This window comes from Acinonyx jubatus, chromosome B2 (genome assembly GCF_027475565.1).
Source record: "Acinonyx jubatus isolate Ajub_Pintada_27869175 chromosome B2, VMU_Ajub_asm_v1.0, whole genome shotgun sequence".
NCBI lineage: Eukaryota > Metazoa > Chordata > Mammalia > Carnivora > Felidae > Acinonyx > Acinonyx jubatus.
Genome location: NC_069385.1, coordinates 9,552,043 through 9,571,532, shown reverse-complemented (window position 1 = coordinate 9,571,532; position 19,490 = coordinate 9,552,043). Strand labels below are relative to the sequence as shown.

At 40.5% G+C, this 19,490-nt stretch overlaps 1 protein-coding gene across 3 annotated transcripts in view; it reads left to right on the top strand.

The window, feature by feature from the left end:
- The window catches only part of TULP4 (TUB like protein 4), a 239,541-nt gene that overhangs the window by 66,029 nt on the left and 154,022 nt on the right, over positions 1-19,490 (top strand). For all 3 annotated transcript variants that reach the window (XM_027056542.2, XM_027056541.2, XM_027056540.2), the window contains one exon: positions 50-1,627. In XM_027056542.2, coding sequence (XP_026912343.2) covers positions 1,376-1,627 — 252 coding nt within the window. In that variant the 5' untranslated portion in view covers positions 50-1,375. The remainder of the gene's footprint in view (positions 1-49; positions 1,628-19,490) is intronic.

The following is a 19,490-nucleotide window of genomic DNA, read 5'->3' as shown; positions in this document are numbered from 1 at the left end:
TCTCGACATTTTAATTTATTATTTCCCTTTTCCTTTTCTGTATCTATAGGGTAACATTTCAAGGTAGCAGTTGAAACCAGTATTTATAAAATAAATATCAAGGAACATCCAAGCAAATCTGCTTTTCTTTGGACTGTACATGTGGCATTTGGAAGCAGTCTCTGAATGTGAGCAGGAGAGCGCCCATCAGAAAACATGCTGACTCTTTAGGGAACAGTCTGGAAGAACCCGACTCTTGCCTGTATTTTCATTTTAAGGGATTCCCTTCCCTGTTGAGTCCAAGAAGACTTGCATATAGGAGGAAGATTACTTGATGGACTTAATTCTGAGATTAGTCTTTTCCTTCAAGATGGAAAAATATGTGATCTTTAGGAGCAGAAAGGGGAGAGGCAAATAGGGAGGGAGGAAGGAGACGGGACAAAAGAGACAGAATCCTGTAGTGAGGCCCGCTTTTGGCGGCAAGAGGATTTAGGATTCACTCAAGGCAAACACTTGTGCCACTTAAAGAGCTTTAGAACCTTCTGGCCCTGCGAGTGAAGGGATTTTCTCTCTCCGCCTCCATGACACCAAGGAGTGCACTGGTTTATCGGGGGAAGGTCAGATGGAGCCCAGCTCCTCACCAGGACATAGCCACCTGCCTGCTGGGAAGTCAGGCCGGGCCCTGAGGTGGGAAGTTTCTGGTTCTGAACAGTGGCAAGAGTCTTTTTCTTCCTGAACTTGGACTGCTGTCTGCACAAACGCTGGTCTGTTTTTGCACGGTTTGTGTGCCTTTTTTCCCCTTTATGCAATCTTTTTCAGCTTCAGCAGCAGAAATTTGTCTAGCTGAGAAAACATGCCAGAGGGTGGCTTCAGAAGGAAGATGATCCCATGTGTTCTGTCTCTGCATCTGAAATTTTAAAGAGAAAATTCCAGCTCGAGGGATTCTTTAAAGCCTTAAGTTACTTGAAATCTATGTATTTGCAACCCTTTGTCTCTGGAATCATATTACACTAAACTGGAATCTCAGGCTGAACGAGAATAACCAAGTTGAGTTAAGAGAAGAAAACTTAGTTTCTTGATCGGCACATGTTAATGATGCTCTTCTTCCTCTAAGGACTTGAAAAGAAAAACAGACGCATGTTGTTTTTAAGCATTACCTTTTCTTAGCAGACTGCCATCATCTTTTCTAGAGGAATTTTTTCACTATGCATTTGGTGGATCTTTATAAAATACTGGCCTTCTGATTAGATCCAGGTCAGTCTTGATTAAAAGGGGTCAGGGAAAACAACGCAAGCCAACCACAAAAATCCAGTCAATCAACTAATGAAAAGAATTGGTTTAAGTTTCCTGGCATTCAGCATTACTATTTAAATAAAAGAGTTCACTGGAAAAAAGTATGTATGCAGCGGTGGAGCATGGGCCTGTCCTTTGCAGCGACTCCAACATCCTCTGCCTGTCGTGGAAGGGGCGCGTTCCCAAGAGTGAAAAGGAGAAGCCAGTGTGTCGGCGGCGCTACTATGAGGAGGGCTGGCTGGCCACGGGCAACGGCCGCGGCGTTGTTGGGGTGACCTTCACTTCGAGCCACTGCCGCCGGGACAGAAACACTCCCCAGAGAATAAACTTCAACCTGCGGGGCCACAATAGTGAGGTGAGCTGGGGCTTTGTTGCACTTTTGTCTGGTCACTTGTCGTGGTCTTTCTGAGCCCCCTCCCTGTGGATTCAGAATTTGCTTCATTTTCTCAACTTGCTGCCAAGGCAGACTTTTCAAACTCTGAATTCTGGTTTCTGTGTCCCAGTGGGAACATGTTAAGGTGGACACAGTTCCTGCTGGCCTGTGTCCCTCTCCGAGTATGTCTATTCTCTTGGATGCCCCTCACTCTCCTTTCCCACCGGCAGGGATACCAGTGCAGCTTTCTGCCCAGGCTGAGCGGTTAGATTAGATGATTCTGACCAGTGTATCATGCGTGTCAGCCTTTTTGGTCACCCTGTATGCATAGCCAAGAGTTATTGGCCTGTGTCAGACTGGCAGTGTAAACAATGAAGTAATGCCATCTTCACCTTGCACAGTTAAGATCTGCCTTGCTCCGTATGATGGTTTAACACCTAGCATGTATTTCTTGTACTTGGAGGTGCAAAAGAAAGGAATTCATTGGACAGAGGTGACAGAAGTAATTAATTGGACAAGAGCCATAGTTTTTCACATCTATTGGGTATATTATATTGAGGATATTATGCTGTGTATACATACATACATACAGGTACCTCTGGACTTCTAAAACATAAACTGTCACTACATGTGAAATTCATTCAACCAGTGTTTATTGAGCAATGTTTAAGTGTTAGGTACTGTCTTGAAAAGAAGAGATGTACTTACATAGCGTGTTAACAGGATTCATGCTTCATTGTTCAATAGCTTATTTGTTTTCTAAGGTGGAATCCATCATAAAGCGTCCATATATGGCTACTGAATAGTTGTTGTAAAAGTGGGAGAATATTTTTGAAGTACATCATCATACAGTAAAGTGTATTCGTCTTAAGCTTACATCTCAGTGATCATTGACCTGTGCAGTCATCCATGTAACCTCCAACCAGATCAAGATGTAGAACATTTCCAGCATCCTTCACAGGTACCTGCTGGCCCTTCCCAGGTTGTGCACCCTGCTGAGAGGTGACCCAGATAAGTTGGGCCTGTGCTTGAACTTTGTGTTAATGTAAACTTCATGCTCATTGATCATATACCCTTTGTGTCTGGCTTTTCTCACTCACTGTGATATTTGTGAGATTCATCCCTGTTGTGTGTGCTATTAGTTTGTTCTTTTTGATTGATGTTGGTTTTCCATTCAAGGAAGAAATAATTACTCCATTTCTATATTGAAGAGCATGTGGGTTGCTTCCAGTTTTTGGCTGTTATGGCTAAACCTGCTCTGAACATTCGTGTCTTTTTATGGATCTGTGCATGCACAGTGTAATTTTCAGGTCATGGTACAGGTATACATTTAAATCACCAATTTTCCAAAGTGGTAGTGCCATTTTATGCCCCCACCTATCAGTATATGAAAGTTTCAGTTGTATAAAAAGCTTCTCTTGAATTTGAATTTGGTTGTATTTAAGGAATATTTTATGAATGCCTCTATACTTAACTGCACATACACACATGCACACATATACACATACATATGCATACATACACTTTTTATGCTTATGCCAAGCCTGGTCCTATTTTTGCACCACTGTGCATAGTGATGATCAACTTTATTTTTTTTAATGTTAATTTATTTTTTAGAGAGAGAGAGCGAGAGAGAGAGAGCAAGCACGCATGAGTGAGGGGAAGAAAGAGAGGGAGACAGAGGATCATAAGCGGGTTCTGTGGTGACAGCAGAGAGTGGGATGTGGGGCTCGAACTCACAAAACCGTGAGATACTGACCTGAGCTGAAGTTGGACGCTTGACCGACTGAGCCACCCAGGTCCCCCAACGATCAACTTTCTTAAACTTAGAGATTTGACAGCCACTTTTGATTTAAAATCATTTTAGCACTGGGTGTTGTATGGAAACCAATTTGACAATAAACTTCATATATTGAAAAAAAATCATTTATAACAATACTGAACATATTTAAGGATCTATACACTAATTCTAGTGAGAAAATGGCTAATTTTGCATTAGAGCCAATGAAAAGTCACTGCAGATCTTTTTTTTCCTTCCTTATGGATTCTTCACAAAAGGTGAGTTGGTAGATTTGTGATCACTCCCTATGATATCATAATGATGGGTGTAAAAGAGAACTGTGTTTTACTTCCCGGGGCGCTGGCATCTTCTCCCATTTCTGTTCCTTTGTTTCCATATGTCTGTTTCAAAAAGTTGTAGCCCTGTCACTTAACTAGTTGGTGTGGTCCTCTCCAAGTCACTCAAGTCATTAGTTTACACATAGTTAAATTGAAATAATAATTCTTTCAGAGTTGTTATAAGAATCTATCAGAATATTTTTGAAAGGGCTTTGAAAATGGTGAATGCCATGTATGTAAATGGTGATATTGAGTATCTCCTATACTCTCTTTACTTAATTATATTCTTTCCAGCCCTTGTAATGTTACTTAATACCCTTAAATTCTGTTACTAGTCATGAGGCTAGAGACAGCATTTTTAAAACTTTTGTTTCACAGTTAAGATTTGAAAACACATATGATTTGAGTCAGTAGATGCTTATTGTATCTCTGTCATGTTCTGGGTGCTGTGTGTACTTCCCAACATGGAGCAGGATAAGTCATGGATTATGCCTGATGGAGCCCACGGTCTAGCAGTAAAGGTGAGGTGTGTACCTGGATGTCTCTTTCTTCATGTGTTTCAGTTAAGCGTGGAAAGAAAGATTTGGGCCGTTCAAAGAATTAAGGCTGAGGTTTACCACAGATTTTGTTGTGAAGATAACCTTTGAATAGGGCTTTGAGAAATAGAATTTAGATAGTTTTTTTTTTTTTTTTCCTGAGTGATGCAAGAAGATTAAGCCACGTTCTGGCCTCAGAGAAGTATTTTCTCTCTTCGTGACATGAAGGTGCTGTGTTTCCCTTGGCTCCAGTCTGAGCATGTCTGTATTTACCTTATCACATCACGTGTATCCCCAGGAAGATGCTTTTGGAGTCTGGCTGGATGACAAGGACAAGGACCTATATATATGTATTATAATCCCTGGAACAAATCCTCCATAGTTGACAGGCAGTTGGCATTCTTTGTTCTTTCCCCACTTACAGTGTGGAATGTTTATTGTTTATATATACACTCTGGTTTGCGATGGGGGTTTTATTCCTTGGGGCATTCTGTCCCCTGATTAATCCAATGGCAGAAGGTTTAAGCAAGGTGCTGCCTTCGTAGTCTGGCTGAACACAGTGCTCATGTGTAGCTGTTTCTGTGGTTAGTGTGTCGCCATGCCGGCTGTACTCAAGTTTGAAAAGTTACATACTCGTATTCATGACCTGAGTTAAAGATAATCTGTTAGGGATTCACTTCATGTGGCTCTTCTGGTAAAGCAAGCATCTCTGTGTATTTGTGTGGGTGTGTTTTAGCATGCTAGGTGACTGTGTCTGTCTTCCTTCCCTTTCTGGACTTTTAAGTGTCCACCGTGTAGGCACATCGAACTCAGGGAGCATGGACCGCGTGCTGTTCTTTGGCTATAGTCAGTGGTATAAGGCCCTCTTCAGTTGGGGCGGAAGTGGCTTGGGGCTGCCTTTAGAACTTTGGGTCTCTGGTGCTGTGCACAGGAGATTTGAAAGTTGTATAATTAAAGATACGAATTGCAAAGCCACAGTCCCTCAGCCCTTCTTCTACTTTTTCAGTGAAACTTGTACTATAATAAAAATGAAACAAACGATAGGAACTTAGCTAATTTTATATACCGGAAAGGAATTTAAAACGGTAAAATGTGCTTACTAGAGTTTGGTGGTTGGTCCTTTTTTTTTTTTTTTAATTTTATTTATTTATTTTGAGAGAGACAGAGACTGTACGAGTAGGGGAGGGGCAGACAGGGAGGGAGGGAGAGAGAGAATCCCAAGTAGACTCCTCAGTCAGCGCAGAGCCCGAAGCGGGGCTCACACTCACAAAACTGTGAGATTGTGACTTGAGCCGAAACCATGAGTTGGACCCTTAACTGACTGAGCCACCCAGGCGCTCCAGTGGTGGTTGATCCGTTTTTGTCTGCCAGTGTTAGTAGTCAAGATTTTCTGAGGGGGGAAAATGGGATAAGAGGATCTTCTTAGTGAGACTGGGGGGGGGGGGGTAGAACAATATATAAATGAAGTAAATGTGGTATTTAAGAAATATATTTTTGGATTTCTGAAATGCAGTCATAGTTAACTTAATTTTCGTGGTGAGGGATGTGTCTTCTTTTTTAGACTAGACTTGAAAACGTAGGTGGTGGATGTGCTGGGGTGCAGAGCATCTCAGTGGGGCAGAGGATGATGCCTTGGGGGCCACAGTGGCTGGTAATGCCTTTGCGGGGGATGGGGTTGGGGCATGAGCTGCATCTCAGAGCCCCTTTGGGTTCTGGACACATTTGAGAGCCCATGCTCAGCAGGCCACTGCTGGGCTTTGGCCCCACAGTGACAAGGAGCAGTTCCTGCCCAGGTGACCTACATGTCAGAGGACTTGATAATGGTTTGTATGGAGATAATGTTGGTGACAGTTTATGTCTGTCATTTTATTGAACTCTTGCAACGACTCTCTACAGCCCTGTTTTATCTTCTACATAGCTGAGGAATCTGAGGTTCAGAGATGTTCTGAAAGTTGTCCCAGGGCTAGAGCTAGATAATGATGGCAGACCAGGGATAGAGTTCATGCCTGACTGTTTTTCCTTCTGTAAGACACTGCTTCACAAAAGGTGAGCCACAGTGATCAGAGAAAGAGTTATGAGTAGCTGGCATATGTTCTCGATGGCGAAGAGTTTGGTGAAGTATTGGGGCATAGTGCAAGGCAAGGGCTGGACCCTGAGTAGTCATGATGAGGAAGCAATAGTGATGAATGTTCATGGAATGAAAGAAGGCAATACTTTTGGCTTTGGTTGCACTCTAGGACCATTAGAAGACTGTTGTAGTCAAAAAGAAGTGTTGAAAAAAATCAAATGTGGGTATAAAGGTGATGATTTTGTTCAGTGCATTTTTCCACCAAGGTAGAAATCTGAGTTGACAGTATTGACTTAACTTATTTTGGAATTTATTTAGTTAATTTAATTTTTATTATATATTTATAACATTATGTGTATTTGTAATTATTTTTTAAAAGTTTATTTTGAGAGAGAGAGTGAGAGTGAGCCAGGGGAGGGGCAGAGAGAGAGAATCCCAAGCAGGCTCTGCACTGACAGCTCAGAGCCTGAGGCAGGGCTCAATCTCAGGACTGTGAGATCATGATGGGAGCTGAAATAATAGTCATGTGCTCAACCGACTGAGCCACCCAGGTACCCCTATTTATGTATTTATAGTTTTAATTTATTATGGAAATAATAGTCTTCAAGAAGTAGCATCTAAACATGTCACTGTGATACTGTGATAGTGTATGAATGGCCCTAGTTAGATTTTCTTTCTTTCTTTCTTCCTTTAAAAAAAAATTTTTTTTTAATGTTTGTTTGTTTTTGAGAGACAGAGTGCAAGTTGGGGAGGGGCAGAGAGAGAGGGAGACACAGAATCTGAAGTAGGCTCCAGGCTCTGAGCTGTCAGCACAGAGCCTGATGCGGGGCTTGAACTCACAAACCGTGAACTCGTGACCTGAGCCAAAGTCAGATGTTTAACTGACTGAGCCACCCAGGTGCCTCTCTCTTTTTTTTTTTTTAAAGAGAGAGTGTAAGCAGGGGAGAGAGGGGCAGAAGGGAGAGGTATGTATATATATATATATAGAGAGAGAGAGAGAGAGTCTCTCTCTCTCTCTCTCTCTCTCTCTCTCTCTCTCTCTCTCTCTCTCAAGCAGGCTCTATGCCGAGTGTGGATCCCATGACCCTAGGATCATGACCTGAGCTGAAATCAAGAATTCAACGCTCAACCTACTGACCCACCCAGGCATGCCCCTAGTTAGACTCTTGAGATAAGAGAATAACCAATTATAGATGGAAGGTGTATTTGAAAAACAGCCCTTGTAAATTGGTCTTATGAGTTGTTTCTTTGAACAGGGAACTGTTCTAGCAAAGAGGCAGAAATAGGACTATTTCTGTATGTTAAGGTTAGAATTTTGTTTCACCTAACTGGCTTATTAGCTATTTTTACATCAGAGCTCAGTAGTGTGAGTTCATCTTTATCACAGTAATACTTACACATGGGTAAATGCTAATTATGAAAAATAGCAGTGTTATAACTTCTTTCTCTTTTCCCCACCTCCTGTCCTGGCTATTCACTGAAGGCTGTATTATTACCTTTTTGATTAATCTGTCTTGGGATTTGTCTGCTAGCTTCTTTCCTGTCTTGGCAGGTGAAGATTTAGCTCTCCCTTCCATGATCACTCAGCCCAACTTTGCCTTGCAAGCTAATCATCCCAGTATTTCACTATTATAATGGGTTAACTCATTATTAAGTGTGTACATTATTTAAACTGTGTCAGTATTGTGCCAGGCGAGTCACATTGGATACTGTAATTATATTTCCTTAACTGTTGAGCATTTTTTCTCTTTGTGATAAAAGTAGTCTTATTTAGTGTAGTTTCTTTACCTGTTGTGAATCTTACAGCATCTTCAATACATTTCTACACATTCAAACCAATAAGACAATTTATTGGCTCTTTTTGTGTTCCGTTTCTTTCCTGGAGAGCTCCATCTGGGAGCTCTTTGTCCTCTTTGTCCTCCTGCTGTCCCACAGACTTCCTGCACTCCCCTTTTATCATCAAATTCCCTTTGCCCCTTCTGCTGGATCTCATTTCTTTGATCTTGTATCTTTGTCTTTTTTGGTTTAACTTGTTATTTTGTTCGAGTGCAATTTCCAGTATCTTCCTAAGAAAGACCCTTGTAAGTTAAAAATTTCAAGACTTGTGTGTCTAAAAATGCCTTAATTCTGCCATCACTCTTGACTGATAGTTTGTGTAGGTATAGATTTTTAGTTGCTTCTGAATTTCAAAGGCATTTTTCCATAGTCTTCAAACTTGGAGAGTTATTATTGAGAAGCATAGTAGTTAAGGCCCTGAAGCTAGACTCTGAATCCTGTTTAAATATATTATTTAATTTTCCCATACTGTTAATCTTCTCATTTGTGAAATGGTTTACAGATAGTACTTTACTCATGTAAGTTTGTTGTAAGGAATAAATGAGTAACTGTATGTAAAGGATTTAGAACAGTGCCTGGTACCTCATGAGGGCTTTGTAAATTAGTTACTATTATTATTATTATTACTCTAAATCCTCTATATGTGGTCTGTTTAAAATATCTGGAAGTTTTGGCATCTGCTCTTTTTGGTAGATATGCTGAAATTTCACGATGATGTTTAAAAGTAATGTACTGTGAAGCTGTTTGGCACCTCTGTGTAGGTGTATATATGACCAGGTGTTTCATCCAGTGGAGTTTACTGTGGAATAATCTGGGGGATAACTGTTTTGTTTCTAACCGTCAAATGTCGGCATCCAAGCATATTTCTTTTTTTTGTTATTTTTTTATTTTTATTTTTAAAATTTATTTTTTAATTTACATCTAAGTTAGTTAGCATATAGTGCAACAATGATTTCAGGAGTATATGCTTAATGCCCCTTATCCATTTAGCCCATCCCCACTCCCACAACCCCTCCATCAACCCTCTGTTAGTTCTCCATATTTAAGAGTCTCTCATTATGTTTTGTCCCCCTCCCTGTTTTTATATTATTTTTGCTTCCCTTCCCTTGTGTTCATTTGTTCTGTGTCTTAAAGCCCTCATATGAGTGAAGTCATATGACATTTGTCTTTCTCTGACTAATTTTGCTTAGCATAATACCCTCTAGTTCCATCCACTTAGTTGTGAATGGCAAGATTTCATTCTTTTTGATTGCCGAGTAATACTCCATTGGAAATAGATAGATAGATAGATAGATAGATAGATAGATAGATAGATAGATAGATAGATAGATACCACATCTTCTTTATCCATTCATCCATTGATGGACATTTGGACTCTTTCCATACTTTGCCTATTGTTGATAGTGCTGCTATAAACATTGGGGTGCATGTGCCCCTTCGAAACATCATACCTGTATCCCTTGGATAAATACCTAGTACTGCAATTGCTGGGTCGTAGGGTAGTTCTATTTTTGATTTTTGAGGAACCTCCATACTGGTTTCCAGAGTGGCTGCAACAGTTTGCATTCCCACCAGCAGTGCAAAAGAGATCCTCTTTCTCTGCATCCTCGCCAACATCTGTTGTTGCCTGTTGTTCCCTGATGAGTGATGTTGAGCATTTTTTCATGTGTCGGTTGGCCATCTGGATGTCTTCTTTGGAGAAGTGTCTATTTATGTCTTTTGCCCATTTCTTCACTGGATTCTTTGTTTTTTGGGTGTTGAGTTTGAGAAGTTCTTTGTAGATTTTGGATACTAACCCTTTATCTGATATGTCATTTGCAAATATCTTCTCCCATTCTGTCAGTTGCCTTTTAGTTTTGCTGATTGTTTCCTTCACTGTGCAGAAGCTTTTTATTTTGATGAGGTCCCAGTAGTTCATTTTGCTTTTGTTTCCCTTGCCTCCGGAGATGTGTTGAATAAGAAGTTGCCATGGCCAAGGTCAAAGAGATTTTTGCCTGCTTTCTCCTCAAGGATTTTGATGACTTCCTGTCTTACATTTAGGTCTTTCATCCATTTTGAGTATATTTATGTGTCTGATGTAAGAAAGTGGTCCAGGTTAGTTTTTCTGCATGTTGCTGCCCAGTTTTCTCAGCACCACTTGCTGAAGAGACTGTCTTTATTCCATTGGATATTCTTTCCTGCTTTGTCAAAGATTAGTTGGCCATACATTTGTGGGTCCATTTCTGGGTCCTCTATTCTGTTCTATTGATCTGAATGTCTGTTTTTGTGTCAACTAAGCATATTTCTTTGGGGTTGTTCAGTTTCTCTAGATAAGGCCCTTCTAGTCACATGCCTGTGAATTTACTTCTGCTGCCAGCATTCCAAGAGCTAAGGGTGTGTGTGTGTGTGTGTGTGTGTGTGCTGGGGGAGAGGTAGTGATGGGAGGAAGAGAAGGAGCTAATATTCATTTAGTGCTTGCTGTATGTTAGACACCTTTCTAAGAGCTTTAACTCATATAATCTTGACATCAACTCCATGATTTTGAACGTAGTATCATCGTATTTTATAGCTGAGGAAACTGAGGTACAGAGACGTTAAACAGCTTGACAGCTTGCCCGGTAACACATCTCTCCTAATTGACAGAGCTGAGACTGAACCAGGGGCCCCTCAGATTCCATACTCACTCTTAACCTCTTGGAAGGTCACCCAAGTTTCAGTCCTTATCACCATCTTCACTGTGTCAGGTACCGAAAGCTGCTCTCTGTGGCTCTGCCAGGTGAATGAGCCATCAGCATCTGATGCTGTGAGGGAGCAAGCAGCCTTGCCTGATTTCCTCAGGAGTGCTCCGAGGGCAGGAGCATCCTCCCCCAGTGTGGGCACCTGCGTTGACCTGACTTGTGTGTGGCTTTTCTCCCAGCACCTAGTTCCTGAACCTTTCCAGGCTTTCTGCTCCTGGGCACCTCTCTGCAGGCACTCAGTTTGGCCTCACTCTGTTCTGTGTATCCACTTGCCACTCCTTATCCATTTTCTATCTTCATATGTATGGTTTGGACACCACTGAATATGGCCTTTGTGTTTGTTTTTCATGGTTCTTGTTGTGAGGTGATTTCTAAGAGAAGGATTTTAGGATTGTCTTTAGTTTGACATCTTAAATCAGAAATCCCTTGTTAAAATCTTTTTAAAGGTTCTTAGAAGCATTAAATACAGATTTATTTTCCCCAAACTAAAACCAGAATATAATAGAATTATATTTTACTAAGAAAATAGATTTGTCAAAATAATGGCATTGTTTATTTTTTTTCCTTTAGAGATTAAAACTTTTTTTTTCTCCTAATAGAAATAAATAATAATGGCTGCAAGTAACTTAGACATGGAAATCACGGTCTTTTTGGTGTATTTTTGCTAGAGAGAATGAGAGAGGGATGTGGATACAAGGCAATCATTTTTTTGGTAATAGCCTTGTAGGGAAGCAGATTCAAACTACATCATGTCAAAATGAGAGTACATGAGATTATTGCTGGAGTTCTGGGCAGATAAATATTTCCCCACCTATAGAATCTGTTCATGATATATTAATAGGTGAGCTTGTGGATTCTTAAGCCAGACTGTCTCTGTGCTGTGGCTGTATTCTCCACAAGGGAACAATAACACCTGCCTCCAAAGGTGGCCACGGTGACCGAATTTGGAGTCCACAGACAGTGTACATGAAAGAGTTCACTAAGTCTTTGTTCTTGTTTAATTATTATTAGGCTCACTGCCCTCCTTGAGTATTTTACCCACCTGCATTTCCTTCCAAGGCTAAAACAGTGGAGCCGCAGCCTCACTGTTGAGAAGTGGCCTCATGATTGCAAAATTCAGGAATGGAATGTGAGGTGGGAGGCAGGTAAGAGGTTAGGAACAAGGTGGGGAAGTGTCCTTGGTGGGAGGGAGGGTAGGCTCATGCCGGTAGTTTTGCTGTAGTTTGGGATTCTGGAACGCTGGACACCTCATCTGTATTGCTTCCTTATCTGTAAGGCATTCTTGACTTTGTTTTAAGCAGAGCTCACTCATCCTGCCTACTTCCATCCGAGTTCACAGAACCTGACTTGTGGCTTCAGGTGTAGTGGGGCCATCTGTTGATCCTTCAGCAGGGATGGCACAGGCATAATGCAGAAATTGATCCATGGTGCACTGGGCAATGGGTGTCATTCTAATAGGAGGTTTGTGTCTAGAGTTGATTAAAGTTGTCTCTCTGGGATGTGGTGGGGACGGGCTGGGGAAGGTGCGGGAAGGGAGAGAGAGAACACTAGGATCTGTGCTGTGCCGCAGTTTGGTATTTCTCATTGGGTCCACCCACATGCTTGACTCCAAACTTCCAAAACGAACATGCCTGTGCATTTTGCCCAAGATTATACTGCTGGGTATTTTTGTTGTACCTTCTGGCAACCTACCTTTGGTTTCTCTTCCTCATTGTTGCTGTTTTATGGAATCTTTACTGGCGTTTGTTGTTTTTTCCACTTGGCCTACTTAGATTTGGTCTACTAAATGCAGAGGAAATTGTCTCTGTCCCAGGGGCCTTTCTCTGTCCTGGAGTAACCCTCCTGTTCAAGCTCACCTCCAACCCCTTCTCACTGGATGTGACCCCACAACAGTGCTCAAGACAAAAACCAATTCTATCTGTCTTACCTCTGTTCTCTTTGTTTCTTAGATTTTAGAATTTAAGGACATGTTCGTTAATCAGAGCCTTAAAATAGAAGAATAAATAACCTTGGAAATAATATAGTTGTCAGTAAGATCTACTTTGTAAACTTCTTGGTAGCAGAAATGTTCAATGGCTTTGTTTATAAGATGCTATAAGTTAATGTTTAGGACCTGGAAGATTTTATTCATTTGACTCAAAACAAAAATGTAAACAAACAGGTCTTATCTCTCCATTTACTTGATATTTTCATGATTTTAGATTTTATTTTTCTGTCTTCAGGAAATTTACTACAGATGGCATTTGTGACTAATTAGGGAATTACCTAAACAACATGGCCAAAGAGCTCTTTCCTGTCTGCTAGGCCTTAAAATTTTTTCTTTCCCCTTACTTGTGCCATACAAAAAGCCTAATTGTCTACCTTATTTTCAAGATTGAAATCATTTTAGGGTAGTCAGGATCTGTAATGTAAATTAACATTTTCACCTAGTAATGAAATACTTGTTTAAGAGATCAGTACCTCTTTTTTTTTTAAGCATTATTGTATTTTAGATCAGCAGTGTGCAATAGAAATATGATATGAGCCACATATGTAATTTAAAATTTTTAAGTGGCTACATTAAAAAGTAAAAAAAGAATAGATGAAATTAATTTTAGTAATGTTTTATATAACTCAATATATCTAAATATTATTTCAGCATATAATCAGTATAAAAACTATTAATGAGATAACATTCTTTTTTTCATATTGAATCTTTGAAATCTGGTACATCTCAATTCCAATTAACCACATCTCAAGTGCTCAATTGCCACAAGTGGCTAGTGGTTACCATTTAGACTGTAGTTTCGGACAACATTGTTTCTTTTTGAGGATTGTGGTAGAGCTGCATGCTTATTCCAGAGAAGTTTTTTATGTATGTTTTAGAACCTTGGAGAAAAGGCATTTAAAAACCTTTTTATTTGGAAATAATTTCAGACTTACATCAAACTTGCAAGAAAGTTCACTCAGTCTTTACTCATATTCACCTATTGTTAACCTGAACTCATTTCTCATTTGGACTGTTTCCCTCCTTCCTATGCTGTGTGTGTGTGTGTGTGTGTGTGTGTGTGTCCCTCCCAAACCATTTGAGAATATATTATAATCATGATCTTTAATCCCGAAATATTTAAGTGTATATTTACTAAGAATAAGGACATTCTTTCACATAACCACATTAATACAGTTACCAACTTCAGGAAATTCAACATTAATTCAGTACTTTAATGTACTGTCTGTATTCCTCTTTTGTTAAATTTTTTCCTCTAGTACAGGATCCGGTTTAGGATCACATATTTCATTTAGTTTTCATGTATCCTTTATTTAAGCCCCTTTAATCTGGAAAAGTTCTTCAGGTTTTTTGTTTTTGTTTTATGACATTGAAAGTTTGGAAGAACACTCCCTCTTTCATAGAATGTTCTGCATTTGGAGTTTGTCTGATTTTTGTTATTAAATTCAGGTTAATCATCCCCAGCTGAATCCTCCATAAGTGATATTGGATGTTGCATCCTTCTTAGGGTATCACGTGGAGGCACACAGTATCCATCTGCCCCTCGTTGCTGATGTTAATTTTGATCTGATTTTCCTGTTGTGTAGTTACTGTGGTTTTCCCCTTGCATTTATAAGCAGTTGGTGGGAGGACACTTTAAAACCATGCACATATCAGGGCACTTGGGTGGCTCAGTTGGTTAAGTGTCTGACTCTGGATTTTGGCTCAGGTCATGATCTCATGGTTCATGAGTTTGAGCCCCTTTTGGGCTCTGAGCTGACAGTGTGGAGGCTGCTTGGGATTCTCTCCCTCTTTCTCTCTCTGCCCTTCTATCTCTCTCTCTCACTCTCAAAAATAAATAAACATTAAAAAAACAAAAACAAAAACTATGCACATATCCTGTTCCTTGTTAGAATTTCCTACATGGATGTATCATCCATTGATTCTTGCTTTAACCAGCCTTTACTGTGACAGTTGCAAAATGGTGATTTTCAACTCCAGTTTTTCCTGCACATATGGATATTCTCTGTAAGCAAGAGCTCCCTCTTCTCCCCTGTTCATCCATTCATTCCTCCATCCACCTACCTGTCTGTTACCAGTATGAACTCATGGATTTCATTTTTTTTCTTCAGTTCTTATTGAGCTTAATTATACCCAGTTTTGTTCTTATTGTTCTAGATTTGGTCATGGAAGTTCCTTTAGGCTGTTGTGTTCCTTTGATACACTCCAGTCATTGGGGGCACCTCTTTACCTTGGGACATAACAGGATGTTCCATCTTCATCTTGAACATACCTTGCTCCAGTCATTTCCAGAGAAACAGTCATTTCTCTAAGGACGAGATCTGCTTTTCTGTGGGTGTGGTGGTGGGGGGTATGGTATTAGAAACCAAGATCTAGCCTGTAGGTATACTCATCGCTACTGGGGTGTCACTGCCACTGGGCTCTTTCAGTGGATACATACTTATAAATATACATACTGTAGAGGCCTGGTCCAGTCAGGAGATAGCAACCACACAGTGGAAACAAGGAAAGTTTAACCTAAAAATTAAAACTCGTCAAAGAGTAAGTATAAGATACAAAGAAACTATATGGGACCCTAGGACTGAGAGTGATGACCCAGGGAAGGACAAGCTTGGAAGGGGGTTCAAATCTCATTGGAAAAAGTGTGGTTCATCCCAACAGATAGCAAAGAAGTTGGTTGGCTTAGCCAGGCTGGAACTGGTCTGGAGGAAAGTGCTAAACAACCCTCTGGAGGGCAGTTAGAGGAGCAGGTGATCACCAGCTGATGATGTGTTATGCAGGGGTAGTCTGGAGGCAGAAGGCTCTCAAAGTGAATGGGTCACATGGGGGCTTGGAGGAAGGGGGCTTACAGAAAGAATGACCGCTCAATGTGTGACCTTCCAGGCCATGAACAGCTGGGAGAACAGGTGATAGGGGCTCTGGTTTCTGTGTTGAGAGGACCGCAGAAGTGTCACTAGCCAAAGGCCAAGAGGTCACAAGAGGGACTGTGTTCTGAGCCAGTGGCTGTGGCAGTTTCCACTGGATTCTATCACGACCACCCAGTATCCCCCAACCCCAAGACCTTTGGGAATTCTTTTCCCCTACTGTGTCCCTCCAGTGCCATCTACTGAGAGAGCTTAACATCATGCTCACATTAAAGGAGAGATGTTTAATGGAATTACACTGTTATTATTACAGAGCAGACACTGAAGGGTGCATTTGGAGCTGAGAGGTGATAAACTGACACACACATACATACAAATCCATATATATACACATATGCACACGGATATGCATATATGTATATGTAGAAATGATCAGTTTACACCAGTATTTCCAATTCCAACCACCCTCATGGCTTCCTCCATTTAATATTTGTATTTTTTCTTCCCTAGTTTGTGGAATTGCGTAATACATCTGAAATAGTGTCAGAATTTCTTCACCCATACTAATACAAAAATAAACTTACTTAAAGAGATGTTACGGACTGAATGTGTTTTGCCAAAATTCATATATTGAAGCCCCGACCCCCAATGTGATAGTATTTGGAGGTGGAACCTTAGGGAGGTGGTATAGTTAGATGAGGCCATGCAAGTGAGGTTCTCATGATGAGATTAGTCCCCTTGTAAAAAGAGACACTAGAGAGCTTGCTCTGTCTTTAGCATACAAAGAAAGAGGTCAGGTGAGCACACAGTGAGATATTGGCTATGTAGAAGCCAACAGAAGATGCCTCATTATGAAACCTACTTTGCTAATACTTTGAACTTGGACTTTGAACTTGGTTGTGGTTCAGTCCATTGTATTTTGTTACCACTGCTGAGCTGAGAGGGAAGAGCTCAGAATCTGCCTGTGGGGCTTCCCCTGAATGCCGTCTACCCCCAGACCGGGGCCAGATAGGTAACTACTGATGTTCTTAAAGTGCTTGCATCAATTCCCCTCTGTATTGTCTTCAGTTTAGTTAAGTAATTAATCTGAAATACAGTTGTGTTTGTTTCAGTTTTATTTTCGTTTTTCCTCTTTCCATTCTTGTTGATTTTATTTTAAGTATGTAGAATATTAACATGCATTGAGAAGTAGAAACCACATTAAGAGATGTACTCAGAGAACTTAACACTCCTTCCCTTATCTCTTCCACTGCCTCCACCTACCCACCTTATAAATACTTTGTGGGGCATCTGGGTGGCTCAGTCGGTTAAGCGTTCGACTCTTGATTTCAGCTCAAGTCTTGATCTCAGGGTCGTGAGTTCAAGCTCTGTGCTGGGCCTGAAGCCTACTTGAAAAAAAATACTTTGTTTTCTGATTTTTGTTTGCCTTCTGTAAAAATAAGTGTGTGTCTCTGTCTCCTCTGCCCCCGTGTGTGTGTGTGTGTGTGTGTGTGTGTGTGTGTGTGTGTGTGTGTATTTCTTTAAAAAAATTTTTTTTCTTAATGTTTTATTTATTTTTGAGACAGAGAGAGACAGAGCATGAGCAGGGAAGGGGCAGAGAGAGAGGGAGACACAGAATCGGAAGCAGGCTCCAGGCTCTGAGCCATCAGCACAGAGCCCGATGTGGGGCTCAAACTCACAGACTGTGAGATCATGACCTGAGCCGAAGTCAGATGCCCAACTGACTGAGCCACCCAGGCGCCCCATGTATTTCTTTTTTAAATGTTTATTTATTTATTTTGAGAAAGAGAGAGATAGTGAGGGGGGAGGGGCAGAGAGAGAAGGAAAGAGAGAATCCCAAGCAGGCTCCCCTCTTTCAGTGCAGACCCCGATGCAGGGCTTGAACCCATGACTGTGAGATCATGACCTGAGCCGAAATCAAGATTTAGATGCTTAACCAAATGGGCCCCATCTCTCTCTATATTTGTAATGTTTTCTTATTCCCTCTTCTTTGACAAAAGAGCATAATACATATGCGTTTTTGCCTGTTATATTTAGCTATAAGTGACCTATAACATTGTATTAGTGTTAGGTGTGTGTATGTGTGTATGTTTGCTTTTTTGTACTTTGCTTTTCTACTTAACATCTGGAAGTGACTCCATGTCAGCTCATGCAGATCGTCCACAGCTTGTTTTACAGCCCACAGCACTCTGCTGTATGTATGTGCCAGGGCTCATCAGTCTCCAAGTTTGAATATTTAGGGAGTTTCCTGTAGTTCATAATTACACATAATACTGCAGTGAATAACTGGTGCATATGTATTTTCATATTACTGGAGAAGTATCTTCAGGGTAAGTTCTTAGATGTAGGATTGCTGAGTTGAAATGTGAAAACATATGTAGTTTTGTTACATATTGCCAAACTCCCTTCCGTAATGGTAGAGCTATTTTGCATTCCTACCAGCAATGTATGAAAATACCTTTGCTCCCACAGCTTCACCAACAGAGTGTATTATCAAGCTTTTAAACTTTTACCAATCTGCTAGATAAGAAATGGCACCTCAGAATAGTTTTAATTTGAGTATCTTGTGTTATAAGTGAAGCTGAACATGTTTTCAAATATTTAAGGGCCATTTTTGTATCTTACGAGTTGTCTAGTCACATCTTTTGTCTTATTTTTCTGTAGGATTTTTAATCACTTTGCCTTCTTCAAATTTTAAAAGTTCTTTGTTGGGCATTGGGGACATCAGTCTTTTATCTGTGATATGCATTGCAAATGTTTTCTATTATTTATCTTTTGACTTTGCTTTTTTTTTTTGCCATGCAAAATTTCTAAAAATTTCTAATCTTGTTAAATTTATCAGTCTTTTATTGCATCTGGATTTTGAGTCATAATTAGAAAACCTTTTTCTACATCTCCTTTATAGGAAAATTTACTCATATTTTCTTTAGATTCAGGAAAAGACTCATAGCAGATTATTTCTAGTAAGAAAACCAGCAGACACTTTGTGCTTATTCTGGAGTCTCTTGTGCATGGTTTTCTGACAACAGGATAGATAGTAATTAAGTACTCAGACCTGCCAGGCAGTTTAGCTTTTAACTCCTGCAAATGGATAAACTAAATTCATAGAGATTACCATTCGGGTGAAGTTAGACTTTCTGTTAGTCACAGTATTGAGAATATAATTCATTTTTTAAAAACTGATTAGTGTATTTTGAATTATCCCTAAGACCAATGTACCCTTTCTGAGATTCTTGTCTGTTAATTGTTCCCTTTGTGGAACATGGTTTCTCCCTGACTCCCTTGAGCCTTTTGTCCCGTCTCGTCACCATCTTAGAACTCTGTCTGACCTCAGGGCTAAGGTATCTGGAGGGAGGTTTTAGGCCATGACATTTCTTAGCTTGTTCTCTCTGACCCTGACTGAGAGACTTGGAGTGCCAATTACTTTTGAGTGGGGGACAGGCAAGGGACTAAGAAATAGGTCCCCACATCCTTTCTCTGTAGAGACTTATGCTGTTGAGCTCACAGCAGTCCAGAGGCTGGGAGGGAGCAGGTTCCCTTCTCTTACTGAGTAATTGAAAATAATGTTATGGTGAATCATTTTCATACAGTGAAAAATGAAGACGGAGGCCAGGGATCAGTGAATTGATGCTGAGCCATCATCATCTCTTTAAAACTCCCCATGTGATGATGGACCAGAACAAGCAGGAAGGGGCCTGAGGTCCTGTTCCAGCTCTAAT